At 40.0% G+C, this 25,924-nt stretch overlaps 4 protein-coding genes across 8 annotated transcripts in view; 1 reads left to right on the forward strand and 3 right to left on the reverse strand.

Moving 5' to 3' along the window:
* The window catches only part of LOC108048984 (flotillin-2), a 110,647-nt gene that overhangs the window by 53,167 nt on the left and 31,556 nt on the right, over positions 1 to 25,924 (forward strand). The gene's annotated exons all lie outside the window — the stretch shown is intronic.
* Positions 31 to 15,271, reverse strand: LOC108048973 (glucose dehydrogenase [FAD, quinone]). Of its 2 annotated transcripts, XM_017129947.2 has the most exons (4): positions 14,941 to 15,271; positions 13,977 to 14,602; positions 2,681 to 2,931; positions 31 to 2,161 (listed from the first exon to the last, which is right to left on the reverse strand). In XM_017129947.2, exons 2-4 carry the CDS (start codon positions 14,432 to 14,434, stop codon positions 696 to 698), a joined length of 2,175 nt encoding a protein of 724 aa, XP_016985436.1. In that variant the 5' UTR covers positions 14,435 to 14,602; positions 14,941 to 15,271; the 3' UTR covers positions 31 to 695. The 2 variants fall into 2 exon arrangements, with proteins under 2 accessions (XP_016985436.1, XP_016985437.1); XM_017129948.2 differs by having other exon boundaries at positions 13,977 to 15,271.
* LOC108048987 (methionine aminopeptidase 1-like) lies at positions 4,725 to 7,295 on the reverse strand. Its single transcript, XM_044461312.1, has one exon. It carries the CDS (start codon positions 5,937 to 5,939, stop codon positions 4,833 to 4,835), a length of 1,107 nt encoding a protein of 368 aa, XP_044317247.1. The 5' UTR covers positions 5,940 to 7,295; the 3' UTR covers positions 4,725 to 4,832.
* On the reverse strand, positions 20,998 to 25,271 carry LOC108048977 (glucose dehydrogenase [FAD, quinone]). The gene is made up of 3 exons (XM_044461309.1): positions 25,115 to 25,271; positions 23,449 to 24,451; positions 20,998 to 22,006 (listed from the first exon to the last, which is right to left on the reverse strand). The coding sequence occupies exons 2-3, from the start codon at positions 24,419 to 24,421 to the stop codon at positions 21,108 to 21,110; spliced, it is 1,872 nt and encodes a 623-aa protein (XP_044317244.1). The 5' UTR covers positions 24,422 to 24,451; positions 25,115 to 25,271; the 3' UTR covers positions 20,998 to 21,107.

The following is a 25,924-nucleotide window of genomic DNA, read 5'->3' on the forward strand; positions in this document are numbered from 1 at the left end:
ACTTCCAAGCCCATAACTTTCCCTACAATCCTCCGATTTTAAAGTCGCATACCTCTAAATAATCGTGGGCTAATTTGCTAAAACTCGGTGTTTAAGTCTTGGCTTGCCTTTTTGGGTCGATTTTTTGGTCATTTACAGTGGTTCAATAAAACAACGCATGAGGTAATATATTTATTTATTCGATTTATTGAGTTCGTTTACATTTAAGAACTAATCAAACATTTGCATCGTAATCGTAATCTTCGACTTACGGACTAATTGAGGTACTCCAAGTGTACGCGGCGTCAAACAAACAATAAAAGTAAAAACAAAAGTACACATTTCGATTAGACACACACAAACAGACGAGCGATATTAAAACAAAAAAAAAAATGTAAGAATTAGCATAAATGACTCGATATTTACATAAAGCGCTTAAGTGACTAAGGTCATGGGTTGAGGGGGGGTCAAGGGGTGTTTTGTTTAAGGAAAGGGAAGTATGCATACACATGTATGTACTATATATTTTTATATTTTGGCTAACAAGCGAAAGACAGTGAGAATGGGAAGCAAATGAAGCTTAATAAATTAAATTTATTTTGAAGGCGAGAATTTGTGCTAGAACCCCCCAGTGAACCGAACACCCCGGCGACCCCGCTTGACCCCATTTTATGAGAAAAAAAAACACCCCCGCCCCCCCTCCGTTCCTTAAATCGCTACGACCTTGGCAGAGGCCATTGATGAACTGGCGATGATGTTCCGATGTCCAAGTTTTCACTCGTTGTTTCCGTGGAGTTTAACGATCGTTTAATACGCCACTGGGTGCGTGACGTTGGGGGGCTTGTACTGTGACCTTGACGCGGACTTGGGCCCTGACCATGACCTCCCCCACCCCCCGCTGGCGCCGTGGTGGGGGTCAGCCACAGCTGCTTGATCATATCGGCGCCCTTCTCACCGATCATCACCACCGGTGCATGGATATTGCCATTCGTGATCGCCGGCATTATGCTGGCATCTATCACCCGCAGACCGGGAATCCCATAGACCCTCAACTGGGGATCCACCACTGCCCAGGGATCCGAGGGTGGACCCATTTTGGCCGTCCCACTCATGTGGTATATCGTCATCGTGTACTGCCTGATGAAGCAATTCCAATAGTCATCGGTGAACAGGGTCAAATGCTTACAATTCGGCAGCGGTTTGTTCCAGAACCTTGCCCCGAATCTCTTCATCGCCTCGGTTTCACCCATGGCCACGGCCGCCTTGACGCCCTCCCTCAGGACATTCACATCATCCGGATGGGTGAGGTAGTTGTGATACAGCAGGGGATAACGCAGTGGATTCTTGGAGGCTAATCGTATGTAACCCCTACTCTTCGGTCGCAACATCATGGGAAATATGCCGAAGACATCGCGATTGTTCACCTCGCCGAAGACCTCCTGGTAGAACTCGTCGGTCAGACCGTGGGCCGTCTTCACCTGCGTTCCCCCATCCGACATCACCGATGCCGAGGTCATCATGAAGTTCATATCGGGCCAATCGTCGCTGGCATTGGCATACTTGGTGTTGATAAAGGCCACCGCCTCCAAGCCAATACTGGAGGTCAGAGGACCATCCTCCGTGATGGCATACCTCAAGGCCGTATTAATATTAACCATCCTCTTCATCACAATCGAAATGGGATAATCGATGAGGAAGGCTATGCCGCCGACGGCAATGTGATCCTGTAGATTCTGTCCCACGCCCGGCAAATGTTGAACCAATGGGATACCCACTCGAGCCAACTCCTCGCCGTGGCCAATCCCCGAGAGCATCATCAGATGGGGCGATCCAATGGCTCCTGCCGACAGGATCACCTCCCTGGTGGCGTACACATTCTGTAGTCTGCCATCCCGGATAAACTGAACTCCCGTTGCCCGTTTCGTATGAGGATCGGTGAGGACCTTGGTCACATGCGAAAACAGGGCCACATGGAGATTGGAACGCAGACGAGCTGGTCGCAAAAATGACTTGGCCGTGGAACTGCGGGAACCGCGTCGCATGTTGAACTGATAGAAACCGAAGCCCGTCTGCTGTTCCCCATTCACGTCCACGATGTCGTAGCCCATCTCCTCGCCAGCCTGCAGGAAAGCCGGACCAATGGGTGTGTTGTACGGGGAGTCCTGCACCGTCCACAGGCCACCTAAAAAAAGGGGTTCACAAATATTACTAATCATGTCTTTTAGAACAGTTTAATATTGATCTCTGCTTGTCCATATTAAAAAAAACATTTATTAGCCTACATAAAATAGCCTTTGTTTCCTGGGATATATTGTAAAATTTTAAATTAAAGAATAGATTGTTTATTGTGAAAGGGAAAATAATAATATCCAATTAATTTGTAGTTACCAAGCTTTTGCTTTCGTTTAATTTCACTTTAGAAATTAAATAGTTGGTGCCACTGCTTTCGAAAAATAAAAAAGATTTGTAGCTAAAAAGATTTATTTATAACAGTGCAAAAACTTTTCAGTAGTCCCTCAACGAGAAATGATTTATGGCGGCAACATCGCAAAAGTGATAAATAATGTTTATATTTAGCTAGTCTAATTGAAAATTGCTCATAAATCTATGGAACTTATTAGGCTTATTTATATATTTTTAATTAATACAAAATGTAGTAGGAACAGTAGTAGAGATCACATTTGCATATCCAAAAACCAACCTGTGCCATGGTAGCGCTTGTTCCTGGCCAAATACGGATTCCGCTGATCCTCGGACTTTCTGAAATAGGGCAGGATCTCCTCGTATGACCAGCCCGGATTTCCGAAGTCCGCCCACTGGTCAAAGTCTCGTTTATTTCCTCGGATATAGAGCATGGTGTTTAGCACCGAACTGCCACCCAAAACCTTTCCTCTCGTCCAGCAGCAGCGTTTGTCCTTCATCGCCTGACAGGCCGTCGATTGCGGTTGGGTGCTGTAATGCAAATCATATAAATATATTACATATTTTTGTGGAATGAGTAAGCAAAATCAGGGAGAAACTTTACAAAAACTTCAGCTTGTAGATAAAACCAAAAAAACATATAGGTATAAAGTAGCAACGAAGATTACGAATGGGAGAAAACAATTAGCGAATCTCGCTAAGCCCAAACAAGCAGAGAAAGAAATGTCCGATAATTTTTGTGGCCAAGTAAACAAAGCGACAATGAAAGCGCATTAGTCAAGATGCCATGCCCACTCTTCCGAAAATAATACAAATTGCCCAGTGGCCAACTTAATTACAACACAACAAAAGCCGGTGTTAAACGCTCATTAGGCCAAGCTCAAAAAGTATCCATGAAGCAATGAACCAACGACCTCCCCTTCGCACTTTTGCCCTTTAACTGCCTATATAGTATCTGGTATCCGTGAGATTCGGGTATCTGTGAGTACGAGTGCCTTCGAGTGGCATTTAAAGTGTGGCTTTGAAAAGTGCAGAAAAGTTGCTCAAGCACGGATTCCAAATCCAACACTTTGCCAGCGAATAGTGGTTATTGCTGTGTATAAAGGCCATAACAATTTATGAAAACTATAAAATGTAAAGATTAAAATGTTAAAACATAGGTAACAAGGGGTCAGATAAAAAAAACATTAATCGAAATGTCTGTTAGGAAGATGTTTAAGCAGGTTTGATCAGGTTAACCAATAAATATTTATAAAGGATTAAATATAAAGGAATTTTTATGACAAGAAAATGAATAATTAATTCAATGATTAGTGTTTAAGCTCGTACATCAAATAATAAGAACTGCTTTTTCACAATGATAAGTGCAACTACTAAATGCACTATTTAAATCCATAAAGAAAGTCTAGTGTCAATGAACCAAATAGGAAGTCAAGCAGTGCACTTTTTTTTCTGTATAAGAAAATATATTTAATGAAAAAAACTCAACCAAATTTGCGCAGAGAAAAACACGATAATTTGCACCCAGAAATTTCAAGCTCTACCAATTAGCGGATATCCCAGCCGCAGTTACGCATTTGTTAAGATAGTAATCGCCGCCCAAAGTTCCCAGCATTATTCGGATATTTTCCTGCCGTGAGTGCAACCAATACAAACGGACAAATTGGCCAACAAAACGTTTTGACAACTTTGGGCTGTGTTTCGCTTTTGCTCCCGTTCCAAAACTGAAACTAAATCCGAATTCCATTTCTTTTGGGTGCCCATTAGACCACGTTGCTAAACATATAGGAAGACTTTTTTTTTTGTGTTAGCCGTTAATGAAAATACAAATTACCAGTGACAGGCAACAATCAAGAGAGACAACTTAACCACATTCGGCTGAGAAAGGCACGACGAAAACAAACGGAAATCAAATGTCAGTTGCGGAAAACTTGGTCAGCAATGATTTTACTTGGCTAACGGGGGGAAAAGCGTGCCAAAGTGAAAGAGAAAGAGGGAAAAGCTTAGTGGAAAGATAACTACGAAGAGAGTAATGCCCTTTAGCCCTAAGCAACAAATTAAATACAAAATAAATATTAACGAGCTGCTTAGTTTGATACAAATATATAGAATATTCCAAAAACCTTTAACTTATACATTTGTTTTGTGTATTCTATTTTGATTTGGAATTGCCACTTTATAATTTCTGTGTAAACAGATAAAATATAAGGACTTCTCTAGAAGAAAAATAGCTAGGAAGCTAATCAATAGAGTTGAAAGCTTATGTCATCATAGTGTTAATTATTTAATTGTATAATATATTATATCATATTATTATTTATTTAATCATATTTAAAAAAGCAGTGATTTTCCTCGGAATAAAAACTCAAGAATTTATTTTAAAATGAGAAGTTAAAGCTTGAATCTCTTGGAGTTGTGAAGCCAACGTCGCCTCACATCTTGTCCATGAACCAGGGTTGTCCGTTGTTCCCGCGCCGCCTGGTGAGGATCTCGCATCCGGACTCGTTGACCAGGAGCGTCTGCTCGAACTGGGCGGAGTACAGGCCATCGGCGGTGACGGCGGTCCAGTCATCTGGCCAGGTCTCTGTCTTCTGGACGCCCATGCAGATCATGGGCTCGATGGTGAAGCAGTGACCCGGTGCCATCACACCGACGGCCAAATTGTTAGCATAATGCGGCACACTGGGGGCCGTGTGGAATAGCCGATGGATGCCATGACCGCAGTAGTTGCGCACCACACTGAATCCGTGCGGAGTCACATGCTCCTGGATCACGTTGCCAATGTCGCAGTACTTCTCGCCCGGACGCACAAACTCAATGGCCTTGCCCAGAGCCTCGTGGGTGATCTGCACCAGCTTCTTGTGCTCCTCCGTCACATTGCCCACGAAGAAGGTCTCGTTGAGATCGCCATGGAAGCCGCGATGATAGACGGTCACATCGATGTTGCATAGATCGCCATCCGCCAAAGGTCGCAGATCGGGAATGCCATGGCAGATCGCCTCGTTGACCGAGGTGCAGCAGGATTTGGGGAATCCGTAGTAGTTCAAGGGCGAGGGATAGCACTCCCGTTCGATGGCCGCCTCGTGGACCAGTCGATCCAGTTCGTCGGTGGTGGTGCCCACCTCCACGCCCTTGGCGCCCGCATCCAGGCACTCTCTGCCCAATCGTCCTGCCAACCGCATCCCCTCGATCTCCTCGTCGTCCAGGACCTTGATTGCATTGCCACGCAGAGCCTCCTCGTCGAAGGAACGTCCCGATGGCTCATCGGCGTAGTCCGGACGGGGAATCCCCTCCGGAACATGCCGCTTGGATGTCTGTGCAAATGGTCGCAACTTGCCGGTGAAACGGAACTGCGGCCACGAATCGACGGGCACTTGGTGTGGCGTCACAGTGGCATGGACTGCCTTGTGCTCTTTCCAGAATCCCTTGAAGCAGGACTGCGAACAGAAGTAGGACCCCTTGATGCCCAGCTTCAGGCAGGTGGGACACTGCAGGGTGGCCTCTTTGCCACAGTTGGTGGTCTCGCACCTTTGAGTCATTCTTCCCGGGAAAAATATGGCAAATAAAATAGGAAAGAATTTGTGTGCCCAAAATAGTCCAACTAGAGCTGTGACAATTTAAGCTGTTTCACTTGACAGTGTTTTCATGGCACCTGTGTTTGTAAAATCAAATAATCACTAGATGATTGATAATGATGAAAAATCGTATTCTAAATATCCGATACCCATCGAACTTTGAATTAACACACATTTGTTTTATTATATCGTAGTTATATCATCACTAGATGACGGATTATATGAAAAATCATATTCTAAATATCCGATACCCAGCAAATTTTGAATAAATACAGACATTTGTTTTATTATATCGTAGTTAGAGTTAAGCTTAATTTAAATAGGATTTTATGAAAAAATAACAATTTCAGAAAATCAAGACTAATCCGCACTGATTTTAATTAATATCAGCAAGTGATTTCGTATTTCGCATCTGCATAACTTGCAAAATCTGTAGTAACTTGAAAACATGTGGTCGAAATAGCAATACCATCTGGTAGTGTATAGTGAAGATGTCAGTCAATTTGAGCCGGTTGCTTAGTGTCCATCTTCAGGCTCTCAACGGTCCATCATCCGCTTGTCTCGAATGCATTTGCATCTTTAGCGATTAGGGTGTCACACCCGTGTCCAAACCCCCCACCCAACCCCTCTCTATGGTGGAGGTTGAGGGTAAGGGTAAGGGTAAGGGTATGGGGGTAATTAGCATAAGACATGCACACACCGACTGTCTGATTTATGCTGCCCAGATCGGTGATGTATATTTTCCATCGCTTTAACCCCCTGACGAGCCATCAATATCAATTCGCGCCACCGTAACCCCACTGTGGCACATTGTTTGGCATACTGACTTATTGGCTACGTGCTCCGGCCATTTCCCATAGATACAGGTGCAAAACACACACCCAAACTGGCTGGTTAGAAAATAGAGGGACAAAAAAAAAAATAACTTTCGCCTCAACTCCGGCCTCGACTTCCATCTGAGTGTGCGAGACGACCGCCCAACTGACGCAATTTGTTTGCTTTTTATTAGCCATTTAACAGTTAACTCACATAAACGTAACAAATTATTATTAACTCATTTCGCTTAGTTTATTTGCCTATTTTTCGTGTGCGCGTAAATCTCTCTTAAAAGGGCAATTATTTAGAAACAAGAAAAAAATTAATAATCCCTCCTTTAATTTGGAACTTCCCACTTCTTAGCAGAAATACAAATTATTGATCATTCTCAACCTTATGTATTTAAATAGTTTTATTTATCTAGGAACAAAAAATGTTAAAAGAGGAATAAGTTATAAAAGGGAAGCAAGAATATATTTCAAGGAGGAATACAAATATTTATAATATTTTAGCATAACAGATAAATTTTTATATATTTATAAAAAAATGTTATAAATGTTTTTTGAGGCTAAAAAACTATCAACCTAATCTTCAAATTAAGATCAAAAAGACATTAGTGACATAATCTTTAAAGTCTTACGAACGGTGCGTTTCATTTGATGAAACAGATAATGTTCAGAGATTGTAAATATTATTATTTTTTGCAAAATAAGTGCAGATCTAGAAGCGGAGGATTTGAAGCACCCATTAGGGACATGCAACTGGCTCAACAATCATAATTGCCGCTTATGAAATGAATATGCATGCCGAAAATTCGAGTTGATTGCATTATTTTCGTAATTGTTTAATGCTCGTTAACCGAAAGTTGGTTAAGGCCTCGCCAGAGTTCCAAAATCCATAAAACCGAAAAAAAAATAAATAAAGGGGAAACGCATTCGGATGGAACAGCTGTTGATTGCCATATAAAATCACTTAGCGGCCGTATTAAGCTGTAAAACGGCAACGATTCCAAGAGATTTATTAATGGAAAGGTTCACGGATGGAATAATAACTGAATCAAATGTGGGAAAAATGTTAAAAAGGAGTACTAAAATGTTAGTGAATGGAATGTATGAAATGTATATATATTTATTTTTATAAGGTAAAAGTGAAAAAAGTATGCTTAGTTGCTTTTCCTGGATCTATTTTGTTTCCATGAAATTTTACCTTTGGCTTAAGGATTTATATATCCTCTTATACATAAAATATAGAATATTATATATATTAAATCTTATTCTTTTATTATGTTCGTATGTTCCAATTTTTGTCAAGGTTTATATCTTTTTTTTTCACTGACTGATTCAACTTACTTTCCATTTATTTTCCACTTTACATAATCTTCGGGCTCACTAATCAATTGATGTTAATTAGATTAACAGCAAATATTTGGCATCCGTCTGGTGTCATAACGAATTGCATGTTTTCGATTGGGTAAAATCAAATATATCAATAATCATATCAATATTTAGTCTTATCGGTCGTTCTTCTTTCTTTTTTTTTTTTTTTTTTTTTTTTTTTGTTTTGGCATACGTGGTAATGTGCAGTTGTCTTTTTTATTGCCCGGTTGACACAATTCGAGGTACGAGGCAATGGTCTCGGGTATGACGACCCACCGAAGCCTGTCCATTTAACCGGCTCACGTCGCCCCCCTCTCCCCTCCCCCCTCACCCCTTTTATACCCTGTTTGCTTTTGGCTTTCGGCGATTGCCGATTGGCAACAGTCTGAGAGCCCGGCTATTCAGGTGCAATTGCCAAGTATCAGCGCCGTTTCATTTCATTTCGTTTCGTTTCGTTTCGTGCCATTTTCATGGCGGCGCCAAACCTGTAGACCTGCAGACCTGCAGACCGCCTAACCCACTTTACCATACCCATACCCATACCGCTTGGGGCCGCTCCGATCCGATCCGGTTTTTTGTTGGGAAATTGGACTGGACCGGCATAGGATATCCCGATCTTAGAATGCACACAGCGAGAAGTGATGAACTTGGTAATTGGGTTCTAAGTTTTGGGATCATGTGTCAAAAACAAAACTGAGCAGGATTTTTCAAATCTACATAATATGATTTGTTAGGTTATTTAATTTATTAAGAATTTATTATTGAAACACCATTGGCGAAATATTGATAGAGTAATAGATATTTATACCCTTGCAGAGGGTATTATAATTTTGGTCAAAAGTGTGCAACGCAGTGAAGGAGACATCTCCGACCCTATAAAGTATATATATTCTTGATCAGGATCACCTCCTGAGTTGATATAGCCATGTCCGTCTGTCCGTCTGTCCGTCTGTCCGTCTGTCCGTCTGTCTGTTTCTACGCAAACTAGTCTCTCAGTTTTAAAGCTATCGGATTGAAACTTTGCACACACCCTTCTTTCCTTTGCACGCAGTATATAAGTCGGAACGGCCGGGATCGGCCGACTATATCCTATAGCTGCCATATAACTGATTGATCGGAAATGCCATAACTTTCGTGTTTGTAAAGTTAGGAAGTTGGGATTTTCTATGGGTTTTATATTTGGCCAATCAATCCGACCTACCAAATTTCATAAGGATCGGCCGACTATATCCTATAGCTGCCATATAACTGATTGATCGGAAATGCCATAACTTTGGTGTTTGTTAAGTTAGGAAGTTGGGATTTTCTATGGATTTTATTTTTGGCCAATCAATCCGACCTACCAAATTTCATAAGGATCGGCCGACTATATCCTATAGCTGCCATATAACTGATTAATCGGAAATGCCATAACTTTGGTGTTTGTAAAGTTAGGAAGTTGGGATTTTCTATGGATTTTATTTTTGGCCAATCAATCCGACCTATCAAATTTCATAAGGATCGGCCGACTATATCCTATAGCTGCCATATAACTGAACGATTGGAAATGCCATAACTTTGTTGTTGTTAAAGTTAGGAAGTTCGGATTTTTTATGAGTATTAAGAATGCATCATATGAATAATTTTGGAGAATATAATTTACAGAGTATTCTGCAAGGGTATATCAACTTCGGCTCCGCCCGAAGTTAGCTTTCCTTTCTTGTTTTAAATAGCTTTGAAAACTAATTTTCTTATCTAAAATCAATAAGTAAAAAGTATTAAAATTATAAATATTAAGAAAAATTTAAAAATGGACAGCAATATTTTCAATATTACATAATAATCTATAATTTATATTTTTTTTTGAAGGCATGTTATTAAAGAATGTCCCAGATAATGGTATTACTATGGATTGAATGGATTTCCCAAAACTAGAAAAATACTTTCTCATCTTGTTTATGTTATTTTATGAACCCTCTTTCTGCCAGTGTAGTTGCTTCATGAATTAATATCCGCTTGCAGCTTGCACTCGAAATGCGAACCCGAATCCGTCAGCTTGCACTCGAAATGCGAACCCGAATCCGTCAGGGGCGTGTCTCCACTGTGGATGCCAAAATGTTTCTGGCATTAACGAACGCGAGAAGGGGATTTAATGATGCGGATAAGACTAGAGGTCATCGCCAGCTTCGTCTTGCATAACCCCAAAGTAAAATGCACACCGTAGACGGGTTATTTGCGGGGGCTGAAGAGTCAGGTTGGATTCCTAGGTGCCGCATTCACTCCCCCGTCTCGTTGCTTATTTACCCTCTAGAACCATTGTTGGTTTTAGTCGGCGCCTACTGTTGTCTGCTGCGAATTTGAATACTTTCAAATGGCTCGCAACGATCGTTGCACACGAATGGGTTATGAAATATTTAGCAACAAGTCGTAAACTTTAAGGCATTTATCCTGTAATCGCATTCGAAGGTAATTGCATATGGCTTGGTTAATTATCAGTCTTTATGTTTTTAATAAATGTAATTTTTAAACAAAGCATTAAAGCGTTACTAAATGGTATTTTTTTCTTTAGTTTTATTATTTCAAATATACGTTTAATATATCCAATACTTTAAATGCTATTATTTATTTAATAATTATTATTTATTTAATAATTTAATTAATTGAAATTCTCTTGACTTTCTTTATATGTGCAGAAATTTAAACTTTTTAATGTAATTTATAAGATAGTTATTATCTGTATTTGATGTCCTTCCAATTTAGTTGGATATAGCTCACCTACTGTTAAACTAAATATATTAAATGAGAGATTATTTCCGATATCAGTATTATAAAAATGGTCAAGTCTAATCTGTGTTTTCCCACGACCTTGAACCCCACAAATTTGACACTGAACTCAAAAAGATACCAAAATGATGACACCAATTTGGTGACTTTCTCAGGCGGGTGAAACTTCTGCGCCCATGAGTGAGTCAATCAAGATTGTGGTCGATGATTGACGTGAGAGTGATTGGCGAGTCTCTGTTTTGGTAAACTCAGTTTCAATTTCGATGCAGTCTGTTGACTGAATTTCCCGTTGCTTGTAAAGCGCTTTTCGAGTGGCGATTTGTACACATTGCACCCAAAACAAACACTCGAGACTCACTCTTTTTCTCATATACTTCGTATCTGTGTCTCTCTTAAAATCCAGCTGACTGAAGTTGGGAGACACAAGATACAAATACCGAGATACAAAAATGCAGATACTGCTACCGACTCTCCCCGAGTTTGCCAATGATGCAATGATTCAGAAACACACTCGATTATATTGCCACACTCGAAGCACTTTAGTTTTGGTCTTTGTTTTTATACAGCTGGTGCACTGAACAATTTTTGGTAATTTGGTCTGGATATTAAACAAAATATATAGATTAGTAAGTATAACGCGGCTCAATGATTATAAATAACATCATTTAATATATATTATAATAATATCAAATCGCGAATTGAGGAACTTGGTTTTTGTTTTCGATGGATTATTTCAACTTGATTTTAATAATATAAACTATTAAATAAAGAATAAATAACTTTGTATATTGTAATATACTAAGCTAAATCTTGCAGATAGATCTATATCTTTTTTTTTCGGTGTGACTATTGTTTCTTTTTCCACCTTATGATTTATTTCGCATGCACTTAGCCGCCGGTTGCATTCAATTACGCAAAATAAGATGGAATTGAATGGGATTCGGGGCTTGGAATGGAAACGGAAAGGAAAGATAATGCAAATTGGAAGTGGAATGCAGGCAGGGGAATGGGAATACTAATGGATGTGGAATTCTGAAAGTGAAACTCCAAGTTAATACGAAGAAGCTCCCATAGAGAAACCAAAAAATCGCCGCTAGGCCTACAGACCCAGCCCAAAACACCCAGCCCCTTGTCACATTAAACAGTTAAATGGATTACGGTATTGGTAACACGCTCGAACAAAATTCCACAAAAAAAAAAAAAAAAAAAAAAGAAGGAAAAAAAATGCCAATGCTCATGAATAATTAAGCAGCGGTTCGATTTGTTAATTTGAGACCTGGCCACAGGTGTCCGGTGGTTGATCATCAGCTGTTATTAATGAAATGCCGTGAGATAGAAAACGATCTGAATGAAACGCGAGACCCACCCCAAAAAAAAAAATTGGAGCCTCGGGGCAGGCCTTTCTAACGGTAGCCCGTTCTAATTCGAATCATTTTCCATTTATTGTTAACCCAACATTTCCGTCTAATGGAGGCTCAACACTGCTTAACCCACCATATAAAGCCGCACTTAATTGCTTTTTGAAAGCGACACACAAAAGGGGAAGATGATCATCCATCGAGATGATACTGGTAAATGGTAATGGTTTACGTTTGTCTTTTATCTAATTGGAACATTCTGGAGGCAGGTGACCGCAGGTGGGGAGGGGGGTGGTGCTGAGGAAAGTGGGCCGGGGAAAAGTGAAAGATCCGAGAAATGGGAACACTGAAGAGCAGAAGCCACAAATGAAGAGAATTGAAATGAAAACTGTCGTAAACTTATTCGAGTTAATAGTGTTACATGGAAAATATAGAATACAGAAAACAAAATGGAAAGCGATTATTCCATAGTGTTCTCAGACTTTCAATAGATAAAATCACTTTTGAGGGGTATTTTAAACAACTATTTTACAATAAAATGGATTTGCCATAAAATAGTTATTCAAGAAAATAAAAAAATAAATCTAAAAGTTCATTTCAAATAGTGAGAAATAAAAGGAAATCTATTTTTATTAGAATAATGGATAATTGTCAATTCAAAAGAAATGCAAATTTAAATTTTGCTAATAGACTTTTTTTAACTGATTGGAAGCTAATAACAGGGATCCAAAAGGATTACAAAACCTTATCCCAATCGTGTTCCATTGCAAACTTGTCACATTTCCTGTGATGTGAAATGTCAGTAAGTCAAATTAGTCAGTTCGTTTTCCCTTTCTTTCGGCTAGTGCTGAAATCGTTTTGCTGTTTGCGTGTGAAGAGAGCTGGCAAATAGTCTGAAATTTGGCAGGCGGTCGCTAACTAAACGAATCCGGCCTTTGGCACCATCAACATTAACATTAACATTAACATCATCATCATCATCATGATCATGGTGATTGTGTCGTCTCGACTCGCCTGAACCCAAACCTCGGCCATGTTAAGTTGGTCTATTCCGAATGCTAATGATGGCTGCAACTCATCGATCGCTGGCTCACCCGGCGAGATTTGCATATGCCAGAATTTGGTGTTTGTTGTTACCCAGCCAGCTTTTCAAAAAATGGCAAAGTCATTGGGATGAGCTGAGGTAAAGCCGGTCAAAAAGGGCGCAAACAAAAAGCAAACTGGCTCAGTGTTAAGGCCAAGCATTCGACCCACCCAAAAAAAAAAAAAAAAAAAAAAAAAAAAAAACAGCACTGCGACCTACCAAAGTACTTCGTACTTTAAGCAAATGTTTTCGTCATAAAAACCAGGAAGTTATTTAGTGCAATATTAATGGCTGTAGTTAGTAAGATTTACAACTTTGGTTCTTTAATTTGTTTAAAGTTTTACTTAGGTAACCATTTAACATTCAAAACTACATACATAAATGGCGGTTTACTTGCAAGTGTTTTGTATAATTATAATTATAAATAACATTCAAAGGCCTTAAGGTCCAGAATTTAATTTGAATTTTATTAAAAGTCTTATGGACTCAACCTTTTCATAAATTATGAAACACTAAATGGTATGAAAGGCACTAAAGATTTTTAGGCATGAAAGTGGAAATTTCACCAGAGTTTGATTTTGGGTAAATGATAAGGCTGACTCACCGATATTTCCAATCCATTTTGCTTTTATGCAAATAGAGCGATAGCAGGGGCACATCCGAGATTTCCGTCTCATGGCCGCCCGCTTCCAAGAGCAGGATCTTCCAGTGCGGGATCTCGGACAATCTGGAGGCGAGAACAGTGCCCGCGGAACCGCCACCGATGATGATGAAGTCGTAGGCCACCTCCACTTGCTGGACATTGAAGGGTCGATTCTCCGGATCGAAGAGATCGTAGTTATAGTAGGCGATGGCTGCTATCAGGAAGGGCAGGATGGTCAGTTTGCCGACGCCAATCACGGCGGTGGCCAGTTTGATGGCGCCCGCAATGGCCAGTCCCAGTTTGGAGGCGCCCGCCGCTGCCACGCCCGCTGCCGCCGCCGCCTTGGAGGCGGCACTGGCCTTGAAGAGCAGTCCGCCCACGGAGACCGCGGCGGCGCCCAGAGCGGGAACTACTACCATGATTTTTGGATGGGTTCGCTATCGATTTTGAGGAGGAATTCCTCCGTTTCTTTCTTTTAATTTCTTTGGACGGTTTCTTTGCTTTTATTCAACTTTGATGCTGTCACTGCATTGCATTGAGTTATTCGGGCACTCTCATTCTATTTTTGCATGCACTGTTAACGCACACTGAGGAAAAAGATAACAGCATGGTCATTAAAATGTTTTTCATATCCTGGTTTTTGAGCCAAGTGATTAATTTTTATTGACAACAAAAGGATATTTACTTATTAGACTTCGAATTTCTTAAAACAATTAATTTTCTAACCAAAATCTATGGGTTTAACTAAATTTTTCAGTGAAGGTAGTTTATGAATTCTTTTATCTTAATAGAAATTCAACTAAAAGATTAAGATTGAGTTAAAATGATTCTCTGCTCAAAACCCATTTAGCAATCAACTTTTATCGAGTAACAAAAAGTTTTAAAAAAGTTCTACTATATCATTTTGTGGTATTTTGAAACTAACCGATTTTTGAGTGAAAGGAAAATTATTGACAATTTGTTGACCGATTTCGGGGATATTTTCTCGATGTGCCGTCGTCACGTTCGCATTCACAGTCACTTGCCTTTCTGCACTTTCGTTTAGGCCTCGAAAACACATTGAGTAAACAGAAACAAAAATAAATAAATTGTAATTGAAATAGTTGGCCGCGCGCGCGTTTTGGAATCGGGTAATTGTGTGATGGTTAATCGGTTAACCGGTTCACTGGGTAATTCGCCTCGCCAACCCGTTTCGTTTTAGGCCATCCGCCTCGCTTGGCAGTCGCTGCGTTTCTGAGCCCCAAAAGCCGCCAGCCTGCGCCGTTTTGTCTCCGCTGCTGCAACGCCGGCAGAGGCGGTAGCCGCGACAGAGAACGCCCGCGTCGCTGCCGAGAAACCGTTGCGCATGCGCACATTTCTTTCCAGCGAATTCAACTGCATTCGGTGCGGCAGCAAAGTTTTTAAATCAATTTTTTTTATGGAAAACATTGCCACATTAATTTAATTGAATTTAGCACCGTTATTATATTATTTTCGCCAGCTATGATAAATGTACTACAAATTAGCGTTCCACAAACATTTTTCTTTAAAGCCTGGGCATTCAGCAATTGAATTTTAAAATACAATTATATATTTTTTTTTTTCAATATATATATATATATATACGAAATAAAAGAAGTAGTGAACAAAATTACTTAATGTATCCAAACTTAATTGTATATCAAGTTTTTTAAATATCATTTACTTAGAAAGTATTTCAAATTGAATTGAATTGGTTAAATAGTGTCAAAACTTAACCGTTTCGACCGTTTCCTATTTCCACTCGTGCTCTCTTGCTCTCTCTGCTCCGTTTTGTGGTTGCGCCTGCGCTCATTTTGCAATGTGAAACGGTTACTGAGCCTCTCTTTCGCACTCTTCCACATTCACATCCACATGTGATGCGGTTGCGGTTGATGGCTGATGCTGTGCATTGCAAAACGGTTACATATAACCGCTTGCAGATCCTGCCTCTCGCTTGCGCACATACGCAAATCTGACATTTGCGGTTTTTCCCTGTGTGTCTCCCTCTCTTCTTCTTCTTCTTTTTATTTCTCTTCTTCTTCGAATCCGAATTTCCTTGCAGACGCCAGACGACCTTCATGCTCAGTTTACGGTTATGTGCACTTCTCCCCGCGGACGATGGGCTCGATTTTGAGTCGGAATTCGAGTTGCTTGGCAGTTGTGTAGTTGGGATTGCGCACGTAACCCATTTAAGCAAAGACGTCAACAAGATTTACAGTCAAACTTCGACAAGAGCGAAATTTTCGAACTGGAAAACATTCTACCGATACGAACCGATTTCCTTAGCAAGGTGTAAGAACACCTTAACCAAAGCTGCTGACCGGTATCAACCTATTCAGATAAAAATATCCGTGCTCAATACCTTTATGATATTTTTTGCATCAAAGGATCTCCTGTTTATGATAATAAAATCTGAAACGGTTATTTGTTTCTGAATTTTCTGATTAAACTTTTAAAATGTACCTGTACTCCAAACTTTCAATGTATGTACACTTCATTAAGAGACATTTACAGAAAAAAATTACATTTCAAAATCAGCTCGCTTTTTGAATCAATGTTGGAATGCCAATACTTCTTTGAATTCGTGACAAAATTTTCAACAAAGTGGCTTTTACAGAAAAATATTTTTGAAAAAATCCATAACCATTTAACATGTTTCTTGCGATACATTACAAGGCCTTCATAAATAACTAGCCACATATAACTTAGTGTATCATCACTGTACAGCATTATCGACTTTAACTTCGACATGGAAAGACAGCTGGCAGAAGAACCGCAATCAATTGACCAGTTTTTGGCATTGAAGAAGCCGAGGAGTTCAATAAAAAACTGGAGATCAAAGTGAAATTCGTGGCATTTAGTTGTTGGATGATGGTTTTCCATTGTTTAACCGGTTTGTTTTTTTTTAGTGGTGTTTTATGTGTGTGTGTGTTCGCCAATTGACAAACCACAACACGAATTTTGCCGAGTAATTGACATTACATTGCATTACACACCTGATGTCGAGCGGATATTGAACGCAACTAGTTTGTCGTATTAATCGTCAATCAATGGAACCACCGAAATTGCTCCGATTTCTGCCTATGGGGTGATGTCTTGTTGGTGGACCCCAAAAGTCCAAGTAATATGTTTTTCGGGGGGTTGTACACAGCCACAAATGTTTGCATTTCTCTGAGTTTCCTGGTTTCATTGTGCATTGTTACACAATATGATATCCGGGATGGATTAAGACGAATTTGCTGCGTTATTAATTTTTGATATCGTTTCAATTTTTACATTTTAAAGTATTACTTTCAATATATAAAATTGTATAGGAAATACGAAACACTATGACAATTTACAATATAAATTGTGTGCTTATGGTTGCCACATAAAGCAAAGCATTACATTTTTAACGAAAATAAGGAATACATTGCGTATGAGTAATACAGAGATAGGGCAACCGTGCGTATGAGCTATAATATGTGCTTATAATATTATAACTCATACGCACTGTTAGAAGATACATTTTTGTCTTTCTAGTTTCGAATTGTTTTTACACCAGTCACTTTCGTAGTCCATCTTCTATTTGATATTATCTTTGGTCAGTTATCTTGGGTTGACACAATTTTAGTGTTTACTGGAACATTTCCCAATCGACTAGTCCCTGAGACCGAAAATTTGAAACACTTCCACCTCCAAAGGAATGACGAAAGTCGCACACACAATATAATGCCAGCAAATTAACATTGCCACGATGTGACGATCGTTTGATATATCACCATCTAATGGGGCAAGGTCAGCACAAGCGATTGAAGCAGAGTTTTCCATGCGAATGTCGAGGAAACTTCGCTTCCCCCCACTAAACAAATAAAACTTGACAACAAAAAAAGCACAAATAAACTTGTCAAACTTTTTGCGATGAGTTGTGCGTCTTCTAGCCGTCTTTTGTTTTGATTTCTTCTTCTCTAGTTTTTTTGTCCAACTTCAAGTCTTAGGGCCTCCATTGGTCAAGGGCTATACTTCAATGGGCAGGCAGAGTGACCCTCATTTGAAGGGAGGCCCAGCTTTTAGTTGATGGATCTTGGGAATATATATTGCACTAATTGAGTTTGAAACTTGTTCTTGGGTTTGATTTGTGGTTATAATTTTAGACTATTCCATTTATTACAGCTAAGGTTGAACTATAATAATCTTAAAGGTCTTATAAAGAACATTGTTGTGAAATTGCAAGTGAACAGTTAACAAGGAAACATCTCTAGAAATCCAAAATGATTGTCACTCTTACTAAAAACCAAAACTCTCTAATGATCACTAATGGCCCGAAAATATTTTTTGGTTCCCAGGCTTCTGTGCATATTTAACCAACAATTTCCGCTACAATTACAACTAGTGTTACTATATCTATGTGGGTTCACACATAGACCATTTCCGGCACTTACCGGTACTACTATATGCGCCCATGACCAGACGCAATGTTATTTTAGGCCAATTGCCCAATCAACAAACAAATTTAGCTCGAGGGCAATTAAAAGTGAAAATAGAAGAGGCCCCAAAAACCGAAAAAAAAAAAATAATAAAATAAAGTTGGGTAAAGTGAAGAGGCGCCGCCAACTCCCCTTTCTCCTGGCCAATCTCCCCCAGAAGAAAGCCCTCTGCGAGGTGACATAACAATTACCTCCCCACTCAACCTCCAACCATGGCTTTATCTTTTCGCTGCGTCATCCACATCGGTATCTCTAGTTTGGGCACTGGAAATGAACTTCATTAAACGACAAATGCAAGAAACGAAGTCATGGAGTAATATCAGCAAGTGCGCGGCGTACTCGTAACTCCCTTAGAGATGGTTACGTGAGCCGATTCCGGGAATCGGGAATATTCGGGGATTATTTGTCAACCCAATTTTATGATTAAATATCGCCCGGTTTCAAACGAACAAGGAAAGAACACAACTACACCGGAGTTTTCGATATTGTAAACATAAATCTTTAAATTATTTATTGTCAGTTATAATATTACTTAACAGGTTGTACGATTCTACCTATTTTAAGTTAAGAAAATGTAATATATCTTTAGGATATTTCTTAAACTCCTATAACCATGTAAGTTTTACTAAAATTTCAATGAATTCAGAGGCTGTTCTAAATTCAAATGGTTATGTTGGAAATATTACAAATGAAACACAAATACATGATTTACATTTTTGAAATATAATTTTTCCTAATATTATATATTATTTTAAATAAATTGCAATATTCCGTGAGTTTTCCAGCACGATCCCACTTCAACTCACGTCCATCTCCGATTTGTCTCTCGGCTCGTGTATCTGAACAGCAGTCGAGCATGGCAGATTTGGACGACGTGCCCAAGACTCCATACAAATACATGTATACCCTATGTACCATATGTATGTAGGTTACCATGGGCGGTTGTCAAAAAGGGGCGTGGTGGACAGTGGCTAACTGGTAGCAGTCAAAAACCACAGCGAGCATCTCTCATCCCAAATCATTTGGCTAAACTGCTCAGTTTAAGTAGTTTTGTATGTCTTTCGGAATTTGGAATTTCCATGCGTACTCCCGCGTACCACTTCCCATTTTTCATTATTCATTTTCCATTATTCACTTTTCACTTTCCACTCACTGAATGTGTCAGGTATTATCTCGGCTTGTATCGCGAGCGATTTCGTTTAATTGGTTTCCATTTTGCGGTTTGGTCAAGTGCATGGAAAGAAAAAAGAGTTATTACGTGACCTTTGTTAATTGTTCAAAAGGAATGTCAAAGGGGAAGGGGGCCCAAAGTGGGTGGAGACTTAGATAGTGTAACCTCTTACAATACTTAAAGCAATTGAGTTTTCCAATTCAATTTAATTTGTAAAATGCCAAGATTGTAGTTTAATTTAATACAATTTGATGGCGAGATATCATAATGTAAAGGCAAAGCTATTCAATTCTGTAAAACACCGTTTAGCGAAAACTTTGTCCTTGTGATAAGAAAAAGTTTAATACAATTTAATTAAAGGGAAAATGCACAGAAAATTTTTAAGTAAGAAAACGTAAACATACAATACATACATCGAAATAATAGAGTTGTAGTGAATATGATTTTAATACTTTTTGTTTATAATTTAAACTAAAATCTTAAGATAAGAGATAAAGATCACAGTTTAATATGTAAGCTAATTTGAATCCTAAGAAAAAATATTTAAAAAAACTTATATTTATATTGTATTTAATTTAACTTCAAAGTGAAAAACAAAATGATCTGATTTAAACAATTAAAAAATACACGTCTTTATCTCGATTGGTTTTTACATATCTCTGTTTCTCCTCACACCTTGATTATACAATTACGAGGTGTCCACCCACTTGATGGCTCTGGTGGCTCACTTGGCCAACAATTAATTACGTTTAGTTTGGTATGCACCGCCAGCCATTAGATGAAAACCGAAATGCTCAAACAAAACCGAAAACTGGCACGCTTCGTAGCGCCTGGAAATATTATACATATTGCGTTGGACGCCGGGCATGGATAATGAGTTGTCCGCAATGAGCGGCAATTTGCTGGCCGAAAACTATATATATATATATATCGTATTAAAAAAAAAAACGGCGAAATGAAAAGTGAAAGCTGTCAATCAAAACCAAAACGTAGCTAACCAGGCCGAGCATCAAGTATCGTTCAGATTCAATACAATCGCCACTTAATGCTGATGGTGCAGTTTTTGTTTTTAGCGGATAAATCATCATACCACTCCCAATTCACACCCAAAATTAAATCGGCAGGAATTTAGTAATATCCTGTAATAGCTATAGCATTTAATTATGAACATGAATTTAAAGATAGTTGTAATAGTCAGTGGCTAAGAAGACTTTAAAGACATTTCTGGTGGCAAATTTAAAACAGTTTTACAGTCATTGTCGACCAGTTTAGCCAAGACATTAACCAAAAAGCAGAAGATCTTCAAAAGTTTATGTAGAGAAATGATGATTGTAGATTACATCACTTAACAATTATAAATCCAATTTATTATTATTACTGGTGTGTATATATTTATTATGAAAAAAAAAAATAAGACAAAAAATGGTAAACTTAAATCGTAGAATATCGCTGAGCCTAGAGCTCGGTATGTTTTCCGCCCAGATACTCCTCCTTGATCATGTCCGCCCCCTTCTCGCCGATCATGATGCAGGCGGCATTGGTGTTCGCACCGACGATATCGGGCATAATGCTGGCATCGATCACCCTCAATCCCTTGGCGCCATGGACACGCAGGCGGGGATCCACCACGGCGGTGGGATCAGTGGACGGACCCATGCGAGTGGTGCCCACCGGGTGATAGACGGTGGTGGTCATGTGGCGGATGTAGCAACGCCAGTAGTCATCCGACTGATAGGTCAAACCATTGCAGGCCTCCAGATCGAGTTTGTGCAGTGTGGCCTCCCGTTCGCTGAAGGCCTTCGTCTTCGGCAGATTCTTGTAGATATTCAGTGCCCGGATGTAGGTGTCCACGTCGCGTTCGTCGGTCATGTAGCCGGGATCGATGAGTGGCGCCTCCAGGTAGTCCGTCGACTGCAGGGTCAAGCTGCCCGCCGAGAAGGGTTTCAGGTGGAGCAGATAGGTGATGTAGGTGTTGGTCTCCTGGTTGGCCGACAGAATGCTCTTGGCCACGCGATCATTGAATCCCGTGGCGGCCACATAACCCTTCAGTTCGGGACTCTGCATCAGGCTGAAGAAGTTGGTGGTCTGTATGTCCGGATTGGGTCCCTCAATCGAGGTGGTATTGATGAATCCCGTCAGGGCGGTGGCCTCGTGGTGCAGCAGTTTGCTATGACGACCCATCAGCAGGTTGTACATGGCGTCCACCAGCTCCTCCTCGGTGGGTTTGCGGGCCGTGGACTTGTCGATCTGGAAGATCACTGGCAAACTGGCGTGGTCCTTTAGATTGCGACCCACGGGCAGGTCCAGTTTCACGGGAATTCCCAGACTCTTCAGGTGATCGGCGGGTCCGACGCCTAAAAAAAAATTTAAAAAAAAATTTAAAAAAAAAAAATTAAAAGAAAAAAAATTAAAAGAAAAAAAATTTAAAAAAAAAGAATTAAAAAAGAAATTAAAAAAAAAAATTAAAAAAAAAATTTGCTTAGAATGTTGTATTTTAATAAAGTGTTTCTGCCCTTTAAAAACATGAAATATAAACTTAACTTAAGTATCTTTTGGTATTTTAGTATAGAAGTCTTCTTAGTTCTTTCGATGTTGATAATTTGATAAAATACATTTTTTGTTTGAAGTTTTATTCAATCTCCCGATTGCCTAATTAAAATCTTAATTTTATCAAAACCATCTGGACATTCTACTGCGTACTTTTCAGAATGTTCGATATATATAGAAACCAGTTTATAAAACAAACTAAAAACCTGTCCCAATTTGGTTTAAAATTCATGTGAACTTTTATGGAAATTCTGTTCAAACTTGTTCCAGCCATTTAAGAAGATTTTCTTTAAAGATTCCATTTATAACAATTTCTATAATCCCATTTACTTTTTATCTTTGCAGGTATGTGAACCCCATTTATTGTGAAAAATGCCAAGTAACGACACTTGAAGGAAAATGCTTGTGAAATCTATAACTTATCAATTGGTAAATTAGGGTACTTCTTACTTATAGGGGAAGTACCGCCCTATCGTAAATGATTTTTTGTTATATCTCGGTAGAACGTTATTTTCCATATGTTTACAATCCCGACCGATCGGCCAGGCATAATCGCTTGACCTTGCTCGACCTTGCGCGTGCTCGACATTGACATCTCATCGACACGAGTCTCAGTTGCTTGGGTCTGATATCGTACTCCGGTTATCTAATCGTCCGTCAATCCGTGCTTATCAAAAGTCTTTCCTAGTTTCCAGATGCAACCAAAAAAACAGAAGCTAATCCAACCACTAAACAAAGCCCAAGAGCAAACGGAAGATTTAGGGGCTCTAAAGAGGGATTGAAGGATCATAATGTATATATATATTTGTATGCTTGTGCAAGGGGAAAAACTCTAATCGCAATTCGTTATCATATCGTTATCAATTGCATTTTGGGAAGGTACCTCGAATATTTAAAAGATAGAGTAAACTATGAGAGATAAGTAAAGATATTTTTTCGGTATCTTGAATATTTTAAAGAAAGAGGTAATTATGGGGGATAAGTAAAGATATTATTGGGGTATCAAAATTAGAGTTTTAATATATCGAAATGGGTCTCTCGATAATTTAATATTTTGTTGCTAATATTGAATATTAAATAATGAATATCCATATATACATGTATTATTTGATATTCGATAAATGATAACATACATTGAACATCGCCAAAAAGAAGAAATAGTCTTTTAATGATACTTTTGCTACTTAAATATTAAATCAGACTTTTGTAGGGTGGTTATTTTTGTTACCTCCATGGTTTTAAGACTCACCTGAGAGCAGGAGGATCTGGGGCGAGCCGATGGCTCCGGCGGACACGATGACCTCCTTGCTGGCCCGCACCGTGTACTCCTTCTTGCCGCGATGCACGAATGTCACACTCTCCGCCCGATTGTGCCCATCCAGGTTGATCCTCTTGACGTGGGCGTGGCGCAGGATGTGCAGATTGGGCGTGTTCTTGTGCAGATGCGAGCGGGCGGTGGTGATGCGACGTCCGCCATCCTGGGTGCCCAGTATGTCCATTTGGCCCACAAAGGAGCCCTCGGTGAAGTCCGGTGCACTGCCGTAGCCCATCTCCAGCATGCCAGCGCGAATGGTCGATCGGAATTCGTTGTCCGAAACGTAGTTGTTCAGTCCCATGGGTCCACCAACGCCATGATCACCGGCCTTGTAGCCTGGCCGCGTGGAACGCAGATCCTCGGCCTTGCGGAAATGCTCCAGCACCTCGTCATAGCCCCAGCCCGGATTGCCCCTCGCTTCCCAGTCGTCGAAGTCCTTGCGTGTGCCACGTGCATAGATCATGGCATTCATGCCGTTCGTGCCGCCCAACATCTTGCCACGCGGCCAGTGGCAACTCTCGCCCAGCATCGCCATGCAGGCACGTCCATTCGGCTGCGAGTGGTACTGCCAGTCCCAGTCGGAGAACTGGGTGGCCATGTGCCAGGCCACGAACTCCGTCTCGATGGGCGGATCACCGCCGGCCTCCAGCAGCAGCACCTTCCACTTCCTCTCCTCCGCCAGGCGACCGGCAACCACGGCCCCCGAACTTCCCGATCCAATCACTATGAAGTCGTAGTCGTGCTGAAAGCCACCGGCATTGTCCAGCCAATCGCCTTTGTCCTCCGGCCACTGCTGTTGGCCACTCAAGTCGCAGTATTTGGCGATCAGGGTGGAGAGCAGCAGGGACATCAGGGTGTTGGCCGGACCCGCGGAACGGGCAGCGCACTGGGCGCTCAGGAACTCCATCTTGGAGTTGTCACAAGTCCTTGGGTTTTGCTGAAAAAAATGCACATTTCATTATAAAATATTTGTGGAAAAAAATGAAGAAGAAAATAACTTCGAGAAATCTCTAACATGTTAGAAACTTATCGTTTACCTTAGTTTATGTTTCGGTTACTTTTGAGTTCTTCTCAAAAAGTAATCGGAAAATCTACAAAAGTTTTACATTTAAGATTGGCCAGGAAATGCTTAGAAAATTATAGTACCTGTTATCCCTAAAAAGTTAGAAACTGGTCGTTTACCTTAGTTAATCCGTCAGTTAGTTTCAAGTTTTTCTTAAAAAGGAATCTTAAAATCTATTACAATTCTACTTTTAGATTGCCAATGGAAATCATTAGAAAATAATAGTACCTGTGATTTTATTTAAACATTGTTTAAGAAACTTCTATTCACAACACTCAAACTTATAATTTCGAAGTGGTCTTAATAAAATGAAAATTTTCTTTAAACATTGCCAAACGAGTTTCAAGAAAATAACAAGTTATTCTTGGATAAAATTTGTATTTCAGTCAAAAATTGTTTGGCTTAGCTTCTGGAAACTCACAAGTTATAATATAATCAAACTATCCTTAGTTATCTTTTCACTATAATATATATTGCCACTATAGTTTCCTTATGATATTCTTAGTAAACTGAAGAATAAAGCAGCATGCTACCTACCTATTCAAAGAAAATTCACTGAATGTCCTCGGGTAATCCTGAATTAATCCTTAGTGAAATCCAACGCTAATCCTTTTGGGTGTGAAAATCCGTAATCGACTTGTAGCACACGTCCGCTCGACCACTCCGCTCGACGGCAACTGTTCTGGCGGACCGGCATTCAGCCGGAATTTGTACGGCCGTGAAGCGAACGCTTTTCGTATGACATCGGCGTCCGTAAATCAAAAGCACTCGGAGACATTTGCATTTCGCTTCGAGTCGTACATAGCATAAAGCCAGAGCCGTACCCCATGTATATATATATTATATACATATATACGTACCATATACACACATAAATTAGACGCACCTTCCGCCTTCAGCAGCTGCTCGGCACTCCCCTTATCACACGAAGATTAGCCAAACGAGGTGTGATAAACCCGAGCGACCCATGGAAGCCACCCAAAATCGAGAATCGTGAATATAGAATATAGAATCGAGAATCGAGAATCGAGAAGCTAGATTCTAGAGTCTCCCGCGGTTTGCCCTCGCTTTATCTTTATGCTCGTGTGGAGGATCTGTTGTTTTGGGTTCCAGCTGATAAGAGAGCAGGTGTATTTTTTTTTTTTTTTTTCGAATTTGTTGAGGTATCGCCGCGTTGGGCAAACCTGTTGTGTGGGTTTGTGGGTCAAGTTTAGGCGGTGATATGCTAAACACCTTGATAATGGCAAATGGCTTCGATCATTCGTAAATTTCTTTCAATTCTTCATCAAAACCCTTCTCTCTTTTAAGATCTTTGTGGTTTAAAAGGTTCTAAATGGTATTGGGTTT

This window comes from Drosophila rhopaloa, unplaced genomic scaffold, assembly GCF_018152115.1.
Source record: "Drosophila rhopaloa isolate 14029-0021.01 unplaced genomic scaffold, ASM1815211v1 contig_3, whole genome shotgun sequence".
Lineage (NCBI taxonomy): Eukaryota > Metazoa > Arthropoda > Insecta > Diptera > Drosophilidae > Drosophila > Drosophila rhopaloa.